This window comes from Engystomops pustulosus, chromosome 7 (genome assembly GCF_040894005.1).
Source record: "Engystomops pustulosus chromosome 7, aEngPut4.maternal, whole genome shotgun sequence".
NCBI lineage: Eukaryota > Metazoa > Chordata > Amphibia > Anura > Leptodactylidae > Engystomops > Engystomops pustulosus.
In genome coordinates, this window is record NC_092417.1 from 71,236,610 (window position 1) to 71,255,245 (window position 18,636).

Genomic DNA, 18,636 nt, shown 5'->3' on the forward strand with positions numbered 1-18,636 from the left:
CAAGCTTGGAAAATAACAAAGGTTTAATCTCATAAAGAGTCTGTCTTGATGGCGGTAAGGGTTAAATGCTGTCTGTGAGACTGGTACTGCCAACTGGTGGTTATATGTAGTATTAGTTGTAGCACATTATGATCTATGCTGAAAGTTATTTCTGTTCTGTTTGGGGGCCTATCAGGCTCACAGTTTATTGAGGTTTTGGAATGGTTTGCCTCTTCTATACTAGACAGTGGTGTCTGCCAATTGTCTACCTTGTAAGGCAGCTCTGGGCAGCATTATCACTGAACTGGGTGCAGAGGAACCTTAAAGGGATATTTTAGGTTACATATCTTATTTTTTTAGAAACTAATAATGCATTCATTCTTTTTTTTTTTTTTTCTAGCTCGTATCTTGTTACCTTTCTTTTAAGTATTTTATAAGTTTTAATTCCATATCCTCCCCCTAATATGTGTAGATGGCAAGCTAGATAGGTGAAGAGTGCACAAAGAAGCAGGGCATGAGAACTTTCTTAGCTACCAACCGCAAACCAGTCCTTTCTATCGTGGGATTACCAGACAACTGTGTGGAGGGACTGAGCGTGAATATGTGCACACAAATCTCGGGGGTGCTGTAAATAGACACGGTGGCGCACTTGGTAGAACCGTGAAGATAACCAGTGTGCATGTACGACCGGTGGAATAGAAAAACTACAGGTTGTAGCTATAGGAAACAATGAACAAACACATTTTACATGAAAATGACAAACTTTTAATAACATATGGTAGTATTACAAAGCCAATCATGTAGTTTAACATCACACAATAGATTTACCGTAACTTATTGTAACACAGATACCCCTTTAACTGTGTTGTATTCTCATTAGCAGAATGAAAACACATTTAGTAGGAGTGGACCTTCAAAAATATGCAACAATTTAGAGAAATTGCCTTGAGTAACCACAGGCCGGAGAGCATCGCCTGTGTGAGGAGAGGCGTCTGGACTGTGCACCCTCCTTGGGGGTTTAACATGGAGTGGGGAGCGCAGCCGGCTCCAGGATTATATTATGTGGAAGGAATGTGTCTTGTCTTGTGTTGAAATGTAAGTGCTGATGTAATGCTGTCCTTGTTGTAACCCCTGGGTGCTCGGGGATAGATCCTCTCCCTTTGGTTGGTTACATATTGGACCATTCAACATGTAATCCTCATGAAGTGGAAAGTTCCCACAATTTATATCGGTGCCATCCACAATTTGGCCTGATATATAAGTCGTTGAGTCCTCAGGGCATATCTGTTTCTGGGAAAGTGGAGTGACAATTATAGATCTCACACTAGAAGCAATGCAGCTTTCCCAGAATTCTGAATGCCACATCTGTTTTGCTAGGAATGTTTACCATTCAGAACCCTGGGAAAGCTGGGTGGCTCAGTGTAAGCTGTATTATTATCATCCTTCCTCGGCAATTACCTTTGCATTCTGTGCTTTAAAATAATATACTTACATGTTAATCCAACATATATTCTTCAGTGGAATCTACCGTACTTAAAATGACATTTAATCCCTCCTATAATGCTAAATTATACACACCATATGGACTAACATCATGGTTTCATTTTGCAAATAGTAGTATTTTTATTACTAGATTTTGACCACATAAAATGTACCAAAATTCATGCCAAAATGAAGAGCTTTTAAAGTTTCTTGAAAATGAGAGATCAGTCTGCTGCGCAGGAGCCCAATCATTTTACAGCAGTGTATCTGTATTCACCTGTTAAAACGCAGCAGTGATGGCTATTCTTAGAATTTGTTCTCGCCATATAGGGACATTACACAGTACCATTTCTCAGGGCCCATATGCCTGCTGTAACTCTGGGTATCTGCCTTCAATTTGCAGTTCTGGTGACTGCACAGCTACCAACAATTACTGTATCTGATTTATATACATTTGTTTTTGGTGGTGTGTGTTATTACACAGTACAGTACCTCTCTTCACTGTACACTTGTTATTATTATCTGTATATATGGGCACTGCACAGTACCACTTCTCTTATCCTGTATACTGGGTGTAATTCTCAGTATCTGCTCTTATTCTGTATATATACACTGCACAGTACCACTTCTCTTGTCCTGTATACTGGGTGTAATTCTCAGTATCTGCTCTTATCCTGTATATATGGACACTGCACAGTACCACTTCTCCTGTCCTGTATACTGGGTGTAATTCTCAGTATCTGCTCTTATTCTGTATATATGGACACTGCACAGTACCACTTCTCTTGTCCTGAATACTGTGTGTAATTCTCAGTATCTGATCTTATTCTGTATATATGGACACTGCACAGTACCACTTCTCTTGTCCTGAATACTGTGTGTAATTCTCAGTATCTGCTCTTATCCTGTATATATGGACACTGCACAGTACCACTTCTCTTGTCCTGAATACTGTGTGTAATTCTCAGTATCTGATCTTATTCTGTATATATGGACACTGCACAGTACCACTTCTCTTGTCCTGAATACTGTGTGTAATTCTCAGTATCTGATCTTATTCTGTATATATGGACACTGCACAGTACCACTTCCCTTGTCCTGTATACTGTGTGTAATTCTCAGTATCTGATCTTATTCTGTATATATGGACACTGCACAGTACCACTTCTCCTGTCCTGTATACTGGGTGTAATTCTCAGTATCTGCTCTTATTCTGTATATATGGACACTGCACAGTACCACTTCTCTTGTCCTGTATACTGGGTGTAATTCTCAGTATCTGCTCTTATTCTGTATATATGCACACTGCACAGTACCACTTCTCCTGTCCTGTATACTGGGTATAATTCTCACTATCTGTGCTTATCCTGTATATATGGACACTACACAGTACCACTTCTCCTGCCTTGTATACTGGGTGTAATTCTCAGTATCTGCTCTTATCCTGTATATATGGACACTGCACAGTGCCACTTCTCCTGTCCTGTATACTGGATGTAATTCTCAGTGTCTGATCTTATTCTGTATATATGGACACTGCACAGTACCACTTCTCTTGTCCTGTATACTGGGTGTAATTCTCAGTATCTGCTCTTATTCTGTATATATGGACACTGCACAGTACCACTTCTCTTGTCCTGTATACTGGGTGTAATTCTCACTATCTGATCTTATTCTGTATATATGGACACTGCACAGTACCACTTCTCTTGTCCTGTATACTGGGTATTATTCTCAGTATCTGCTCTTATTCTGTATATATGGACACTGCACAGTACCACTTCTCTTGTCCTGTATACTGGGTATTATTCTCAGTATCTGCTCTTATTCTGTATATATGGACACTGCACAGTACCACTTCTCTTGTCCTGTATACTGGGTATTATTCTCAGTATCTGCTCTTATTCTGTATATATGGACACTGCACAGTACCACTTCTCTTCTCCTGTATACTGGATGTAATTCTCAGTATCTGCTCTTATTCTGTATATACAGAATACGAGGCCTGAGACAGACTTTTGTCAATTTCAAGCCTAATATTATAAAAAAGGTTTAATCTACCCCTCACCCATTTACTGTGTTTCTGCTGTTCACATTGAGAAGCCTTTCATGTCCCCGAAATGACCTGAGATAACAGAAAGGTTAGGGTTATGGATTACAGAATCTGTCCAGTGCATGAGCATTCATGAAAACAAAGCAATCTCTTTTTCACACATTTTATATGGCCCAGGAAAATATGATTGTCTGAATAAAGCCTAGAAAATACAGAGTCTGTATATGGCATCTGTGGAAATCCTGGATAGCATACAGAGGTGGAAAACACACGTCTGAAGCCTGAATACAAAGATAAAAAGCCATTAAGTGTCACTGGTTTAAAATGATGGGTGATCCCATTGATACAGGGGTAAAGTAAACGTCACGTGTGTGTTCCACATGAGGGCTTTCCTGTGGGTGGGCCGGGGGTCCCCGCTTGGTTAGCTGCAATGCAGTTGGGTGCACATCTCTTGGCCTTGCTGTTGTCTTTTGCCTCTGGGTAGATGCGACGCTTTGCCAGGGCAGATGTTTTTTTTCGGCAGTCGCTCGTAGATGTTTACTGTTGTTATGGTGACATTGGTTGCCATGGAAGCCCTGACTGCTTTGCTCTGCATTTTGTTTCTGAGGGCGGCAGCATGTGGTGGGGGGGTAAGGAGTCAGGAAAACCATAATATTTCTTTCAGTCCCTGCAAGCTGCCATCTGTCTAGCAACAGAATAGGGATTGGTTCTGCCGGAGCTAGGAGTGAATAACTGAGGAGTATGAGTGCGCACCTACCTCCCCAGGTTCCTCTGTTACACACTCCATTATCTTCTTGTTGGCTATTATGCAGCATGGCAATGCAGAAAACTGATCGCTTCCTGGGGAGCACGGGTCCCTGTTCTAGTCTTAAAGGAAACCTACCACTGCCCGCATGATGAAATCATGCGTGCCGACCACACGGTAGGCTACTTAATGCTGATGCCGGCACATAGTTTTGTTAGGCTCGGCAAACTTTACTTTGGCTAAAAAAAAACTATTTGCTTACATATTTAAATGAGCCCTCTGGTGCTACCCTGCGCCATCTTCGGGCTGGCGGTGGCTTCCGATGTTTAATTATTCCTCCTTCAGGTGCCGAGAGCCGTGACGTCACCAAGCTCTCGGCACCTATCGCCGGCCGGCTGTGCGAGACTTAGTGTCTGTGCATGCGCGATAGGTGCCGAGAGCTTGGTGACGTCACGGCTCTCGGCACCTGAAGGAGGAATAATTAAACATCGGAAGCCACCGCCAGCCCGAAGACATGGGCTCCCATGTCTTTAATATTAAAATGTTAGAAACCCCCAATACCCTAAAGTTCCCTGTGTTTCCATGTGTATGGGGGAGTGTTGTGTTTTGAGCTCCTGGGCTGGCCCGTGCCTTTGGTAGCTCCTCCTCTGTGTGACTCCCTCCTCTTCCTTTCTTTCCTCCTCTTTTGGATCGTTGGGCTGGAGGCCTGCACCCTGTGGTGATGGGCTACCTGTGTCCTCTTCCACTCTCCCCTGTCATAGAGTTTTATAAGTGTAGAGTAACATTGACACTTGGTAATGTATCTATTGGTTGATTTTCACAGATCCCGACATCGCCGCTGCCAGCGCCATGATGCTATTGAATTCTCCACATGATTTACACGCAGGTTGTGAGTAGACAGAAACACTACATTATACTGATAGAAGAAACCTATATCTGCTACTTGTCTGTGCTACATGCATATGGAAAAGATCTGTACAAAAGCATTTATCCTCACCATATGGATACAAACATTCCTTTCCTGGCATGTTAACCCTTTAGATTGGTTTCTAGCAGGGACCACAAATCCCAGTATAACCCCATGTATGGGTGTGCACCCCTTGTTGCAGCCCTATGCATTAACTTGCTTAACTGGTTTCTAAGCTGGAACCTTTATAGCACAGGAAGAATCCTAATGAGTCACTGCTTATTATCTGTGTCAGTCAGCTGGAGACGATGCGTTTCATATCATTAAGTAATCCCGAAATAGAGAGCTGCCATGACACACAGTAACTAACAATAAGGATGCACCACATTAAATGGCCAGAACAAACCTAGCGCAGTGACATCACCAGTGGCATAACCAAAGTTCCCGGGTCAAAATTCCTAACCAACCCCCCCCAAAGACCCGACCACCACCATTACAGGGAAGCGACAGCTCTTGATGTCCCCCCGCTACCCCATTCCCCCAACCCACCCCGCTCATTGTGCTGGATATATTGAAGCAAGTCTGGCTTTATACTATATAACGGTTAAGGCGTACGTTCACAAATGGCGCTTACATTGTGTTTTGAAATGCAATGTAAGACTATGATTAAGAACTATATTTAGTTCGAAATGCGTCAGTTTTTTTCACAATGGTACCGTTTTAATATTTTTAAAGGATGAAATAAACTTCAACTTTTTTATTCACAATTTTGTCTTCATACCTGCCTGGCTGCTGGATTACCGTTCGCATTCTTCCTTTGAAATGCAATACCACAGCTACAGAGGAGAGATTGCTGTTAACTGTATGTTAATATGTATGATTTTTTTTTTAATGCAGTATTAGATTAAACACAGTGTTGATCAAGTTAATATTGCATTTTGTAAATGCAAAGACATACCTCGCATTCAAAACGCTATTTAAACGGCATTTGTGAACGCAGCCTAATATTATTTATAATGGTATACATAAACATATTGGGTAAATACTCCTCCTCCGACCCCCCCCAACCCACTTGTTGCGCCAGATACATCTAGAGGTGTGGGTCCACTCCACCCACCACTGCGCCTTTTTCCCAACCCCCCCCCCTCCATGTTGTTGCTATTGTAATCGCAAATTCTTTTACTGCGCACTGTTCATCTCCCCCACTACATACTTGTGTGATTTTTATTACATGCCTACATTCGTGTACATTATATGTATATGAAGACTCATATAGTGAACCTTAGATAAACTTTGAAGGTTTTACATGCACATGAAGGAAATGCACGCAGGAAGGTTATGAGTAGGAGCCAGAGGTGTGGCCGGGCTTGGCAGCCTATTCACAAACTGTTTCTTCTTGACAGTCATTTCGGACCTGCAGTGTGCGAGGCAGTGGAGGGGCACATGCCACGAACTTTCAGCAGCTTTTTCCTGCCTTGTCTAAATCCAGCTGTGTGATAGCATGCTGCCTGCCTCCAGAGCAGATTTTGTGGGACAGGCAGGAGTGCCCTATGTAGTGATTGTAGTTGACACAAAAATGATGCAGCTTGCTCCAGTCATCCACTTTCCTCGCCTCCCTTGCACTACCAGGGCCTCATTTCTCTGCCTTTCTTTACTTTATCTTCTGCTAAAAGAGGGATAAAGCTTCTGTGTGGCTGTATGATAAGTCTTCAACGCCCAACACTTGTGTGCACTGCAGTCTGGAGGCCTAAAACCGGTGGAGAACCCGTGGAGAATTCCGTGCACAGTCCTATTTCACAGCATTTGCCCCATGCACTTCTACCTGCACACAGGTGAAACGTATGTGACAGCCACAGGACCAGTCCTGGTCACAGAGGATGCCTGGAAGCAACTGGATGCCACCACTAGTGGATAGGCTGTATTCTCAGTGATGTCACTGCTGCTCTCTAGTGAATGGATAGGCTGTATTCTCAGTGATGTCACTGCTGCTCTCTAGTGAATGGATAGGCTGTATTCTCACTGATGTCACTGCTGCTCTCTAGTGATGGATAGGCTGTATTCTCAGTGATGACACTGCTGTTCTCTAGTGATGGATAGACTGTATTCTCAGTGATGACACTGCTGTTCTCTAGTGATGGATAGGCTGTATTCTCAATGATGTCACTGCTGCTCTCTAGTGATGGATAGGCTGTATTCTTAGTGATGTCACTGCTGCTCTCTAGTGATGGATAGGCTGTATTCTCAGTGATGACACTGCTGTTCTCTAGTGATGGATAGGCTGTATTCTCAATGATGTCACTGCTGCTCTCTAGTGATGGATAGGCTGTATTCTTAGTGATTTCACTGCTGCTCTCTAGTGAACGGATAGGCTGTATTCTCAGTGATGTCACTGCTATTCTCTAGTGATTGGATAGGCTGTATTCTCAGTGATGTCACTGCTGCTCTCTAGTGATGGATAGGCTGTATTCTCAGTGATGTCACTGCTGCTCTCTAGTGATGGATAGGCTGTATTCTTAGTGATTTCACTGCTATTCTCTGGTGATTGGATAGGCTGTATTCTCAGTGATGTCACTGCTGCTCTCTAGTGATGGATAGGCTGTATTCTCAGTGATGTCACTGCTGCTCTCTAGTGATGGATAGGCTGTATTCTCAGTGATGTCACTGCTGCTCTCTAGTGATGCAGGATGTAATGTACAGATTATAGCGCCATCTTCTGGATGTACTGTATTCTCCATTTGGCAGGATTCGTTCTATGACTTTTTTTTAATTTTGCTATTTAAATAGATTATCAATTTTTCTATTACAGCGTAATTATAACATAGAGAGCAGTTTCCTTGAACTTTGCAGCTCCTTCTCTCATTTAGGGTAATTAGGAATACCGGCAGATCAGACGGTCAATGACTTTTGAAGGAAGCCTCAATTTCCAGACTCCAATCCCTGTAGTTGTAGAGTAGCCATACATATCCAATCTTCATTTCATGAATTTAATACATACTAATAAGTGTGAAGTGCTTGGTGAAGATTACTATTTCTAGTCCCCAAGAGCAAGCAGAGAGCTAAGTAATAGGGACAACATGTTGAAGTTCAAAAGTTTATGAAAAAGTCAAAGTACAATAAAATGAACATTTCTCTATTACTGGTTTTAGTGGCCAGGAGCTTTAACACCTTAATGACCGCCCTATCGGCTTTGTACGGTGGTCATTAAGTGTACTTCTTCTGAATGGATGAACACTTGTTCAACTTTGGAAAATGTTAAAAAAAAAAAAAAAAATTAAATCATTTTATAATAATAATTAAATAAAAGTCCCATAATCTCCCCAGTTACACATAAAATGCAAATAAAGTATATAAAACACAAAAACACACAAAAAAGTACATATATGGTATCACCGCGTCCGTATTAATTTGTATGTTAAGAAAACCACAAAAAACTTCCTGTTATATGGAATTTTTAATCAAACACTATCACAAAAAATGTTTCAAAAAGTGATTTAAAAAAAAGTTACGTTCCCTAATATAATAAAAAGTAATCCCTCAACCAGATCTGACAACAGAAAAATACAGAAGTTATTGCCCTGAAAAGTTGTCGATAGTAGAAAAAGTGTGATTTTCTCTAATATGGTTTTGCCCAGTAAAAATTGAGCAAAGGTCAGAAAAACAATATAAATGAGGTATCACCGCTATCGTAGTGAACCAGAAAATAATGATAAAATCTTATTTTTACGTTGAGCAAGGGGAATAAAGTGCTAAAAATCCAAAATAAAAATTGATGAATTTGCTTGTGTCCCCCTTGGAATAGTTAATAAAATTTCTTGAATAAGATATAGACCCCCAAAATAAATTATCTATACATTGTATCTCACCCTGCAAATAATAAGCCTCATATGTTAGCATTACCAAAAAAATGTATAGCCTATGCATTGTGACAATACAAATCTGCTGTGAATGGCGCTGCTTTCTTTCTATGCCCCGGACATGCGCCCATACAACAGTTTACCACCACATATGGGGTATCAGTACACTTGGGAGAAATTGGGCATCAAATGTTGCAGAGCGTTTCATCATTTAATTTATTATGAAACTATCAGTTTTGTCCTAAATTAATGTATTTTCCAAAAAAATTAAACAGTTTTAAAATCTCAGGTCCATAATGTTTTAACCCATGTGAAACACTTAAAGGGTTAACAGACTTAATAGAAGTTGTTTTACATACATTGAGGGGTGAAATTTCTATAGTGGGGTAATTTATGGGGTATTACTATTATTTAGGCCTCTCAAAGTCACTCGAAAGCTGAGTTGTCCCTCAAAATGTTTTTGGTGATTTTCATGAAAATTCTGTGCCTCATAACATCCTAGAAAAAGGAGAATATGAAGCAGACATTCTGTAAATGTTAATTATCAATTTTTTGAGTAGTTTTACTTCCTGTCTGGAAAGCAGAACATTTCAAACTTGGAAAATGAAGAATTTTTACAAACTTTTGCCAAATTTTCTCTTTTTTTCAGAACAAAACACAAAACTTTATCACTTAAATTTTACAACTAACATGAAGTACAATGTGTCACGAGAAAACAATCTCAGAATCACCAGGATATGTTAAAGCGTTCCGAAGCTATAACCAATTATCATGACACATGTTATATTTGAAAAATCGAGTCTGGTCAGTAAGCTGAAAACTAGTGTCGGCGTTAAGGGGGTTTTCCCACAAAGCAACTTAGGTCCTATTCTGTGGAAAGGGCCTAACTTGCCGATCGGTGCGTGAGTGAGGGATGAGACCCCCACAGATTACTAGAAGAGGGCTCCAATGTACCCCTCTCACACCACCGAGATGGCCAGAGCAGTCGGTTGCGCATGTGCTCTACAGAGTTTGCCAAGCGCCGTACTCTGCAATCTCCATAGATATGAAAAGGGCAGTTTGGCCATACGTGAGCAGCTTCTCTGGCCATTTTTGTTTTGCAACCCCTACTGATCAGCAAGTTGGGCCCTATCCTGTGGATAGGACATAACTCGCTTAGTCGATAAACCCCTTAACATTTTTTGGCGGGATGATTTTATCCTTTCTATATGGATGCCCTTGTTTACCATGGTCGGGAAGTAAGAGTTCTCCTTATGAAGACGGACAATTAAGCCGCCTTGTAGGCATGTGGAGACTTATAGCCATTGACGCTCCACTAGGGGATTCTGGGAAAATATGCTACTAAGCTTTCCAGCTTTCCAGGGTGGGATAAGGAAAACCACGCCTCTTTTAGCTACCTTGTGAGGCAGCTCCCTTGACATCAAGCATGACCTTCAGGAAGCCTAATGACATGATACAAGATTAAAACCAAACCAGTAAATCTATTCCCTAAGAAACCTATTCCCAATGGTAGACAGCACTGTTTTAATGTGGTTGCATCTCTTCAGTACAGTGTAGGGAACTGGTTTGTGATTGACTGGTTTGAGTCAGATGCTTGTGACCAGGGTCGGATAGTAAGAGTTCTACTGGTTTGCATTTAATCCCGAAGAGATAGCGAGGAAGAGTCCAGTATGAACTTGAAATGCGTATTGCCTACAGTTTCCTGTTATATATATTCCAGAGTCCTGCGCTGATTAACGGAGTAGACACTATAGGGAAGCTCCTGAACTTTTGATTCTTTATGTCAAAGGAGCTACCTTACAAGGTTGTGCTCTTGTGGTTGGTGACTGCTTCTGTTACTCACAAAGGCGCTACTTGGGTATCAAATAATAATGTAACTCCACCTGATTTCAGGAATCTCCTATATGTCACTGACTCGAATCTGCTGCCGGTAAATTATTCACCAACAGATGTCACTTCGATGAAAATTGTCAGGAATAAATTCAATATTATGATCAGCCACACGTGTTTAGCTTAAACAGCGCAGACGGATTCACGTCTCGGCAGCAATTAGGCCTTGATTGTGCTCAGCTTGTGCCAGGAGCACAGGGTAATCTCTGGGTAGAAACCACAATTTCAAAATCCTATGCAAGTAGGATCTGGGCAACACTGCAGAAGATAGAAATGGTCCTCATCAGTATCTGTACAGTGCATCTGCTTTTATTTAGAAGTACAGTTTTTTGATGATAAAAAGGGGTAGTAACCCAGAGTATGGTGGGTGATAGAATGAGCAGAACAGACTTTACCTCTTGATTATTATATCATTGATTCTAATGAGGAATGCAATCTATCTTAGGTGGCTGATAACAGGGAGAAATCAACTGCACATTCAGCAAAGAGCAGAACAGTTATGAAGGCCTAATCCTATTCTGTCTGGGATTATGTGATGGTATTATTCATCCAGAGCCTCTTGGTTTATCTACAGAAGATACCAGGACTACAGCGAGAGGACCATCATGGGCAGTGAAAATAATAGGAGAGAGTGACCAAGTGCATGTTATACAGGCAGTCCCCAGGTTATGTATAAAAAAAGTCCTGTAGGTTTGTTCTTAAGTTGAATTTGTATGCAAGTCAGAACCGGTATTTGGTAAGTGTAACAATTTTTTTTTTTTTTTTTTTTTTTTTTTTTGGTCCTTGTGGCAATAGGACTTTCAAAATTTTGTGCTGTCATGAAAACAAGAGTTAACTATAAATCTGCATTGCAGACACCTTTTTGATAACTCTCACAATGATCATTGCAGCCTGAGGATAAAGTTCAGTAAATTACCAGCATCCAGAGAGCTTCAAAAGAGGATGCAGAGGACGGAGAGATCCGTTTGTAACTAGGGGTCGTTTTTAAGTTGGGTGTTCTCAGTCTGGGAATGCCTGTACTGATAAAGCTGGGTGACTATAGTAATGGCAATTGTTGATCCCTTTATCAGAGGCTCATGGAGATCCCATGGATTTTGTACTAAAACTTTATATCCTCATGCCTGAAGTTCTCCGCAGTAATATATCTGCGATAATAATGATTTATGTTTGACAGTGATTGCCTCCTGTCTCCACAGTTCCCCCTGGAGTGATACAGAATGGAGCCCGCGTCCTCAGCAGAGGGATCTTCCAGGGCGTGAGACCTTTACCAATCAACCCCATAGGAAGCATGGCTGCTGTAAGGTATGTGATGTCATCTCCAGGAGTATTCCATAGAAAATGACGGCTAACTGGCTTGGTAGCAGAGGAATCTGCCTAGTTCAGCACCTTTTGGAAAAGCAAGTATTTATAACTGCTGGAAGCCTGTGGTGCCTCTGCTCCACTTATTCAGATAATTATCATTGACTTTGTCAGCTGGAAACTTTGTAGTTTTATATTCCATATAGTAAAGGTTCCAGCCCTAATTTTATGTTGACCAATATGGAAATATCTTGGGCTTTCAGCCCTAAAAGTTTTTTCCAGCAATGGGTTTTCAAGACTATGAACCAAAGATACATAGTTTCAATACAGTGTTTTAATTCTTTGCCTTTCTTAGATCTCTAGGATGTTCTGAAATATGCAAATCCTTCTGCCTTTTTGTACATGTGCAACATTAACACACACACTCATAGGGGGATATTTATCATACGCTGGCAGTCTGTGCGCCGGCCGTTCTGCGCTGGTGGACAAAACAACACAGGGTCCATGAATATTTAGTGGTAAATGTTCATAGGGTTCTAGAAAGTATAGAAGTACAGGGTAGGAATGCCCTGTGCTGGCCCCCTCCACTGACAGCTACACCCCTTCCATGCCCACATAGTGTGGAGGCGGCGTAATTGTGAGAATAAACCCAATATTTTGCAGTGTGCAAGAAATTGTGATTATTTCAGTGTTTCTACGCCACAAAACTGGCATAGAAGCGCTGGTAGATCTCCTGCACATTTCCCAAAATAGTAAAAATTTGGCCACTTCGAGCCACTTGGACATAATGGGCATAATGATGTTTAATCAGTGAAAGGGTTAAAAGGGTTTGGGTGATTTTGTTTTGGTCTGTGGTTTTAATAAATCCTATCTGAAGTTCAGAATTTACCCAGTGGCTACACAATAAATGGCACCACATGGAATATTTATAAGGCCGACGACCGCGTTTATTGGAATATCATTATGTCGAATAGACTCTGGAGGAAGAAATTCTGTGCCCAGGAAACTAACATTCAGGGAAGGCGCACAGTAAGGGGAAGAAAGTGGATGTGTGGGTGCAGGCAAAGCGTATGTTGTGTTATGAGAGACTTGGACAGTGCATTAAAACATCATAAAAATTTAGGGGCTTTTTTAAAATCAAATTTGTTGTGTGTATTTCCATAGTAAACTACTTCAACACACCCTGTTTGTAGCCTAAGCCTCCTTCATGTGCTATATCTCTTTCTCTATAGGGGGTTGTTAAAGCCCTAACCCTGTTACAGACCTCCCTGAATATAATAGATCATTTTATTATGTTATTATGTAACTATTTGTTACTTCAGAGAACCAGCCTCCATATCATATCATGTCACAGTCCTGCGTTATGGTACAGACATCACTGAGTATAATGACCTTGTGATGAGACACGAGCTGTACTCCTCTTCTAGTACAATCACAGCTGTTCCATCTATTACAGCTGACAACCAGCCTTTATGTCATGAATGGTTGTCACAGCTCCACCCCGTTACTGACATGGTATGTCCTCCGTGTATCCTGATCAATGTTCATCTGTTGTCTCTCCAGGAATGGGATTGGAAACTGCCGCATGAGGACAGAGAGTGAACCATCCTGCGACTCTCCAGTAGTCAGCAGTGACCCTAAAGAGGACCACAATTACAGCAGCGCCAAATCTGCCCTGAAAAGAAGCTCATCACCTGCCAGCGACTCTGTGTCGTCCTCCTCTGCCGATGACCATTATGAGTTTGCTGCCAAAGTTTGCCGGGACAGCTGCGACATCAGCTTCCAGAGCCACGAGAGTTTTAGCGAGACTGAGGAAGAGGACAAAAAACAGATAAAGAAAGAGCCCAAGGATTCTTTTGGGGACAGCGGCTACTCCTCACAGCACAAGAAAAAGCAACACCTTCTGAAAGTACGACGGATTCCTAGTGACGCCCTGCCACTGAAAAAGAGACGTACGGAAAAACCGCCTGAGAGCGACGACGAGGAGATGAAAGAGGCAGCTGGCTCTCTTTTACACTTGGCGGGAATACGGTCTTGTTTGAATAACATCACCAATCGGACGGCCAAAGGGCAGAAAGACCAGAAAGACAAAGAAACTACAAAAAACTAGAGGGAAAATCAGTTTTGTTTAAACTTTTGGACCGTTTCCTTACGCACGTCAGGTGAATTTTAACTAATTTTGTGGCAATATCAACCATTTTTCTTTTTCCCCTTTTTAATTTTATTTTTGGGGGTGGGGGGCCCTTTATAGTGTTTATTTTTTAAAGGATATTGAAGCCATAGAACTCAGCAAACTTACAAATGCTTTTAAGCTAAAAGGAAAAAATATTCTTTTTCTTTTTTTTTTTTTTCTTTTGAAAAGCCAAAATTTTATGGTCACAGTCGCCAACCAAGCAGGCGGTTACAATAACACGACCCTAAGATGGAAACCGGTGCTCTAACCTGCTAGGGTTAAGGACGCAGGGTGCTGTTCTGGATCCCGCTGCCTTCCTTTATCTTCCTCGGGTGCACATGGTTCTACGGCAGATTCAGTAACGACATCGCTGCTCTTTACAGATGCCAAGCCTATTGTGCCATAAATGTGATCCACAAGCTTCTCCCCTCTGCAAATTGCAAAAATAATGGAATCATACAGTGTTGCCAACTGGTATTGTATACAAATATTACAATGCTTCTTTCTCAAATTAACCCATTTGCTCCCAGGCGAAACTTTGCCAATCAACGTCAAAGGAAAATAAACCATATATATACGACTGCCCGATGGAGGCAGATCACCCCACTGACTGCTCGCCAGTGACACAAAACGTACAGCGCTACAGAACCTGCCGCCAGTATTTAGCTGCCACAAAGCGCGTAGAACTAGAGAGACCGCCGGACACCAAAACCGGGTCACACACAGGTGCACGGATCTCATGACAAGAAACAAGTTCTGGGGCTTTATTTTTGTTTTCTTTTTCTTTTCCAGAGACGAGCGCCATTCTTGTAAGGTAAAACTGTATTTAGCATGACGCATGGATTATTTTCATATAAATAGAGAAAATAGAGAAAAAAGGCAACGCCTCTAATGTTAGGCCCAGGCCCTGGACTTCAGTTACCCCCTGTTATTTTTTATCTGATTTTTGGAAGCAGGTTTCTAAGGTCTAACCTTCTTCAGGGACAAACATTTGACTGTTGGGGAACTTCTTCTCTCTGCAATATAATAATAATTACAGCTCATCCTCTCGTAGGGCTCGGATCTGCCTTGTCTTTACATTCAGCCCAACATACAACCCTACTGTGCTTCTCTGTTATATAGAAATACAAAGTTTCTGTCCTTTCTGTCTACTCGGATAACATGAGGCAATAATATGTTGGTAAACTGGGCAGTGACGGTGGCTGCCGGGGCGCTACAAACTTCACTGGTTCAGAGAGTTCTGTTCTGTGGGTCCGGGGTCCATTTATGTCATCTGCTCACATGAACACCAGTTTTCTTCTGCCTTTTTATCATTCCTATGACTTTGAAATCCTCCACATGTGGTCGTACCCAATTTACAGGCACAAAATGCTAATTTGCCATATAGTTAAGAAGAGGTATTAAGTATCTAGTTATCACCATGTTACATGCCCCCTCTTATGTTTTATTCCTTTATCATGAGAACACATTATATACCAAACTCACACTGCTGACATGTGCAATATATTTCAGCTACGCTAGGGGGAGCATTTCTGTATTGTACACAGCGTACAGATTGTATCAGATGTATATGATTTCTACGTTCATCATCATCATCATCATCATCATCATTGTCATTATAGTGAGAGGCTCAAATTATACTTCCTGCTCTGTAACTGTTCACATTACTCACAGACTACAGGATGTCACTATTCAAAGGGCAGACTCTGCAACATATGTAAAGCACTTATTATATGTAGAATAACGTACACCCCCACGTTATATACATTATACACCTCACTGTACTGTGCCTCTTTATTTAGATGGCAACAGGTGTAGGGGGTGTAAGTATTCTGTGCCCAAATGCTACCAATCTTATACACATCAAACATCCCACTACCCCCACCTCATATACAGTATACTCTTATACCCAAAGGACCGCACTGCCATTAATTTGCCATAAACCTCCTCATACACCAGATGCATGTGATTGCCACTCTAATATACAAACCATACATCTAGTGACTACTGTTTATATCATTCACATGATAAATCCCACCAGTATACACCATATACCCACTGCCACCCAACATACACCTCGCTGCCATCTCCATATATATCATGTACCTCACTGCCACCTCCATATATATCATATACCTCACTGCTCTTCCCAGGTGCTCCATACACCTTACTGACATGCGACAATCCATGAAGAAGACATGTCTGCTACTGAGATAAAGTTATATGGAGAATCATGTGTAAACTGTGTGATTCTATAAAGTCTCAGGCTTTATGAGAATACTTGGTGCATGTTCATACTGACACCACTTGGACACTTAAAGCTGCAGTGCACCCTCTCACCCTCTATTTTGCTTCCATCAGCTGTATTGGTCCACATATGGGCCCAGTCTCTCAGGTCTACCAGCCGACCTCATGCTACCTCTAGTGGGATGGGGCAAACCCTAAGGCCGCGTTCACAAGCAGAATTTGAATTGCGTTTAGAAACTCAATTCAAAAGCTGTTGGGAAGAGCTTGGCCTGGTCTCCGATGCATTTACTCTGAACCTGTTGTAATCCGGAACGAGCCTGTGTTTTACATGGATACGATGCAAAACATGTGGTTCTTGTTCCTGATCCCAAGTGTTCCAGTGTGAATGCATAAGTGATTGGAAGAAGCTTCTCCTTGCAGCAATTCAAACACTTGTGAACGAGACCAGGATGTACTTTCACTTTTGTTTATGGAAATTGTGAAGCAAAAGACCAGGTGTTTATTGAAAAAATAGGAAATGCCATTTGTCCTTTATATTTTCTCTATTTTTAAAATTTACACTTGGTTCTGGTTTAAAAAAAAAATGCATCTAAAAACCAGAATATGGACACGCTATCCTAGAATCAGTTCCTCGTTCTTAGATCTAACCTATAATACGAGAGAAGTGGGGCACAGCCCATTCTGGCGACTCTGCGTCACGTGGTGGTCTGGCGCCAGCGCTCACTTGGTTCTGTTAATGTTTTTGTTTACATTTCTGTGAATACATGAGGTTCACTGCCAGTCACAGCGCTAGCCAACCCTGCACCCAGACACCAGAACCCCTCCCCATCTGCTCTTCATCCTTTCTGATGTCTGTGCTGTGTCTCCAGAGCTCTCTGACAGTAAAGTGACGAATTTAATTCTCATGTACATTAGGATAAAGGGGCGCCCCGGCCTCGCCCACCGCCTCCAGTGGTTCTGATATTAAACAATGTTTGTGAGATATATTGTGTGTATGTCTGTATGGAAAGCATTTTAAACTTGTAGATTTTTTTTTTATTTTATGGATTCTGTAACATTTCTAAGAAAAAAAAAAATATTTTATTTTGTTAAGTGATGAAGCAATCAAAAAAAAAATGGGGATAAAAAGAAAAAAAAAAGTTTGGATCTAGTTAACCCCTTCACTGCCAGAGAACCCTGCGTTGCATGCCGAGTCACTCCTGCAGAGGAAACAAAAAGTTAGTTTTTTTTAATTTACCTTTTTTGTTCCTTTTATTTTTGCCTTTCTGCGGTGGTGCATGCGACATTTTGCACTGCAGACAATTCCAGGACGCCCTCCAGCAGTGAAAGGGTTGAAGGATAACATGTGGGGGATGTTCTGTACCAGGATTGGGTGAGACGCCAAGTAAAGTGCAGGGGAAAAAAATAAAATGCAATATTTTTTCTGTACTTGTGTGTAGCTGCCAATGTCCTAAACTCGAGAACTGTGATGGAACAGGGGCGCCGCTGAGCTGAGGACGGAGTACTATGTTTATTTCAGCGCATCTTTTCCTGCATTTCACTTTTTCTTGATGTGTAATCATATTGCCAAAGAAACAATTTCATCGATTCTTGTAAATAACACTTCCCCAAAATCTACCATAACGTTTCTGTGATGTATTGTCTTCCAGTTGCAATAAAAATTTACTGAGTTGCATCAATTTCTGAGTCGTCATTTTTGTTACTGATACAGCAGAGCAGAGTCTAAACAGCCCAGATCAGATAACCAAACGTAGTCCGTGCCGTCTATGGACAAACACTACATTAGCAAAGCTATGTGAACCCCTGGGAATCACATGCATACACTACTCACAAAAAGTAAGATTTTTGGTTTTCAGGAGAAATTCATGGAAAGTGCAAACAGTTCATACAGCTGTGATGATACATCTCAAACAATTTATTGAAACAAAAGACCACAGTGGTGGTTATACCCCTACAAAAATGTCAATGTTAATAACTTCTCATGTGACCTTGAGCACCAATTACATC

General features: G+C 41.4%; 1 protein-coding gene across 7 annotated transcripts in view; it reads left to right on the forward strand.

The window, feature by feature from the left end:
- FOXN3 (forkhead box N3) overlaps nucleotides 1–18,308 on the forward strand; it is a 125,366-nt gene extending 107,058 nt beyond the window's left edge. For 5 of the 7 annotated variants that reach the window (XM_072116689.1, XM_072116694.1, XM_072116691.1 and 2 more), the window contains exons 5-7: nucleotides 5,083–5,148; nucleotides 12,107–12,212; nucleotides 13,773–18,308. In XM_072116689.1, the coding sequence (XP_071972790.1) occupies nucleotides 5,083–5,148; nucleotides 12,107–12,212; nucleotides 13,773–14,319 (719 nt within the window). In that variant the 3' untranslated portion in view covers nucleotides 14,320–18,308. The remainder of the gene's footprint in view (nucleotides 1–5,082; nucleotides 5,149–12,106; nucleotides 12,213–13,772) is intronic. The other 2 variants (XM_072116695.1, XM_072116696.1) reach the window with 2 other exon arrangements.
- The last annotated feature ends 328 nt before the right edge of the window (nucleotides 18,309–18,636 follow it).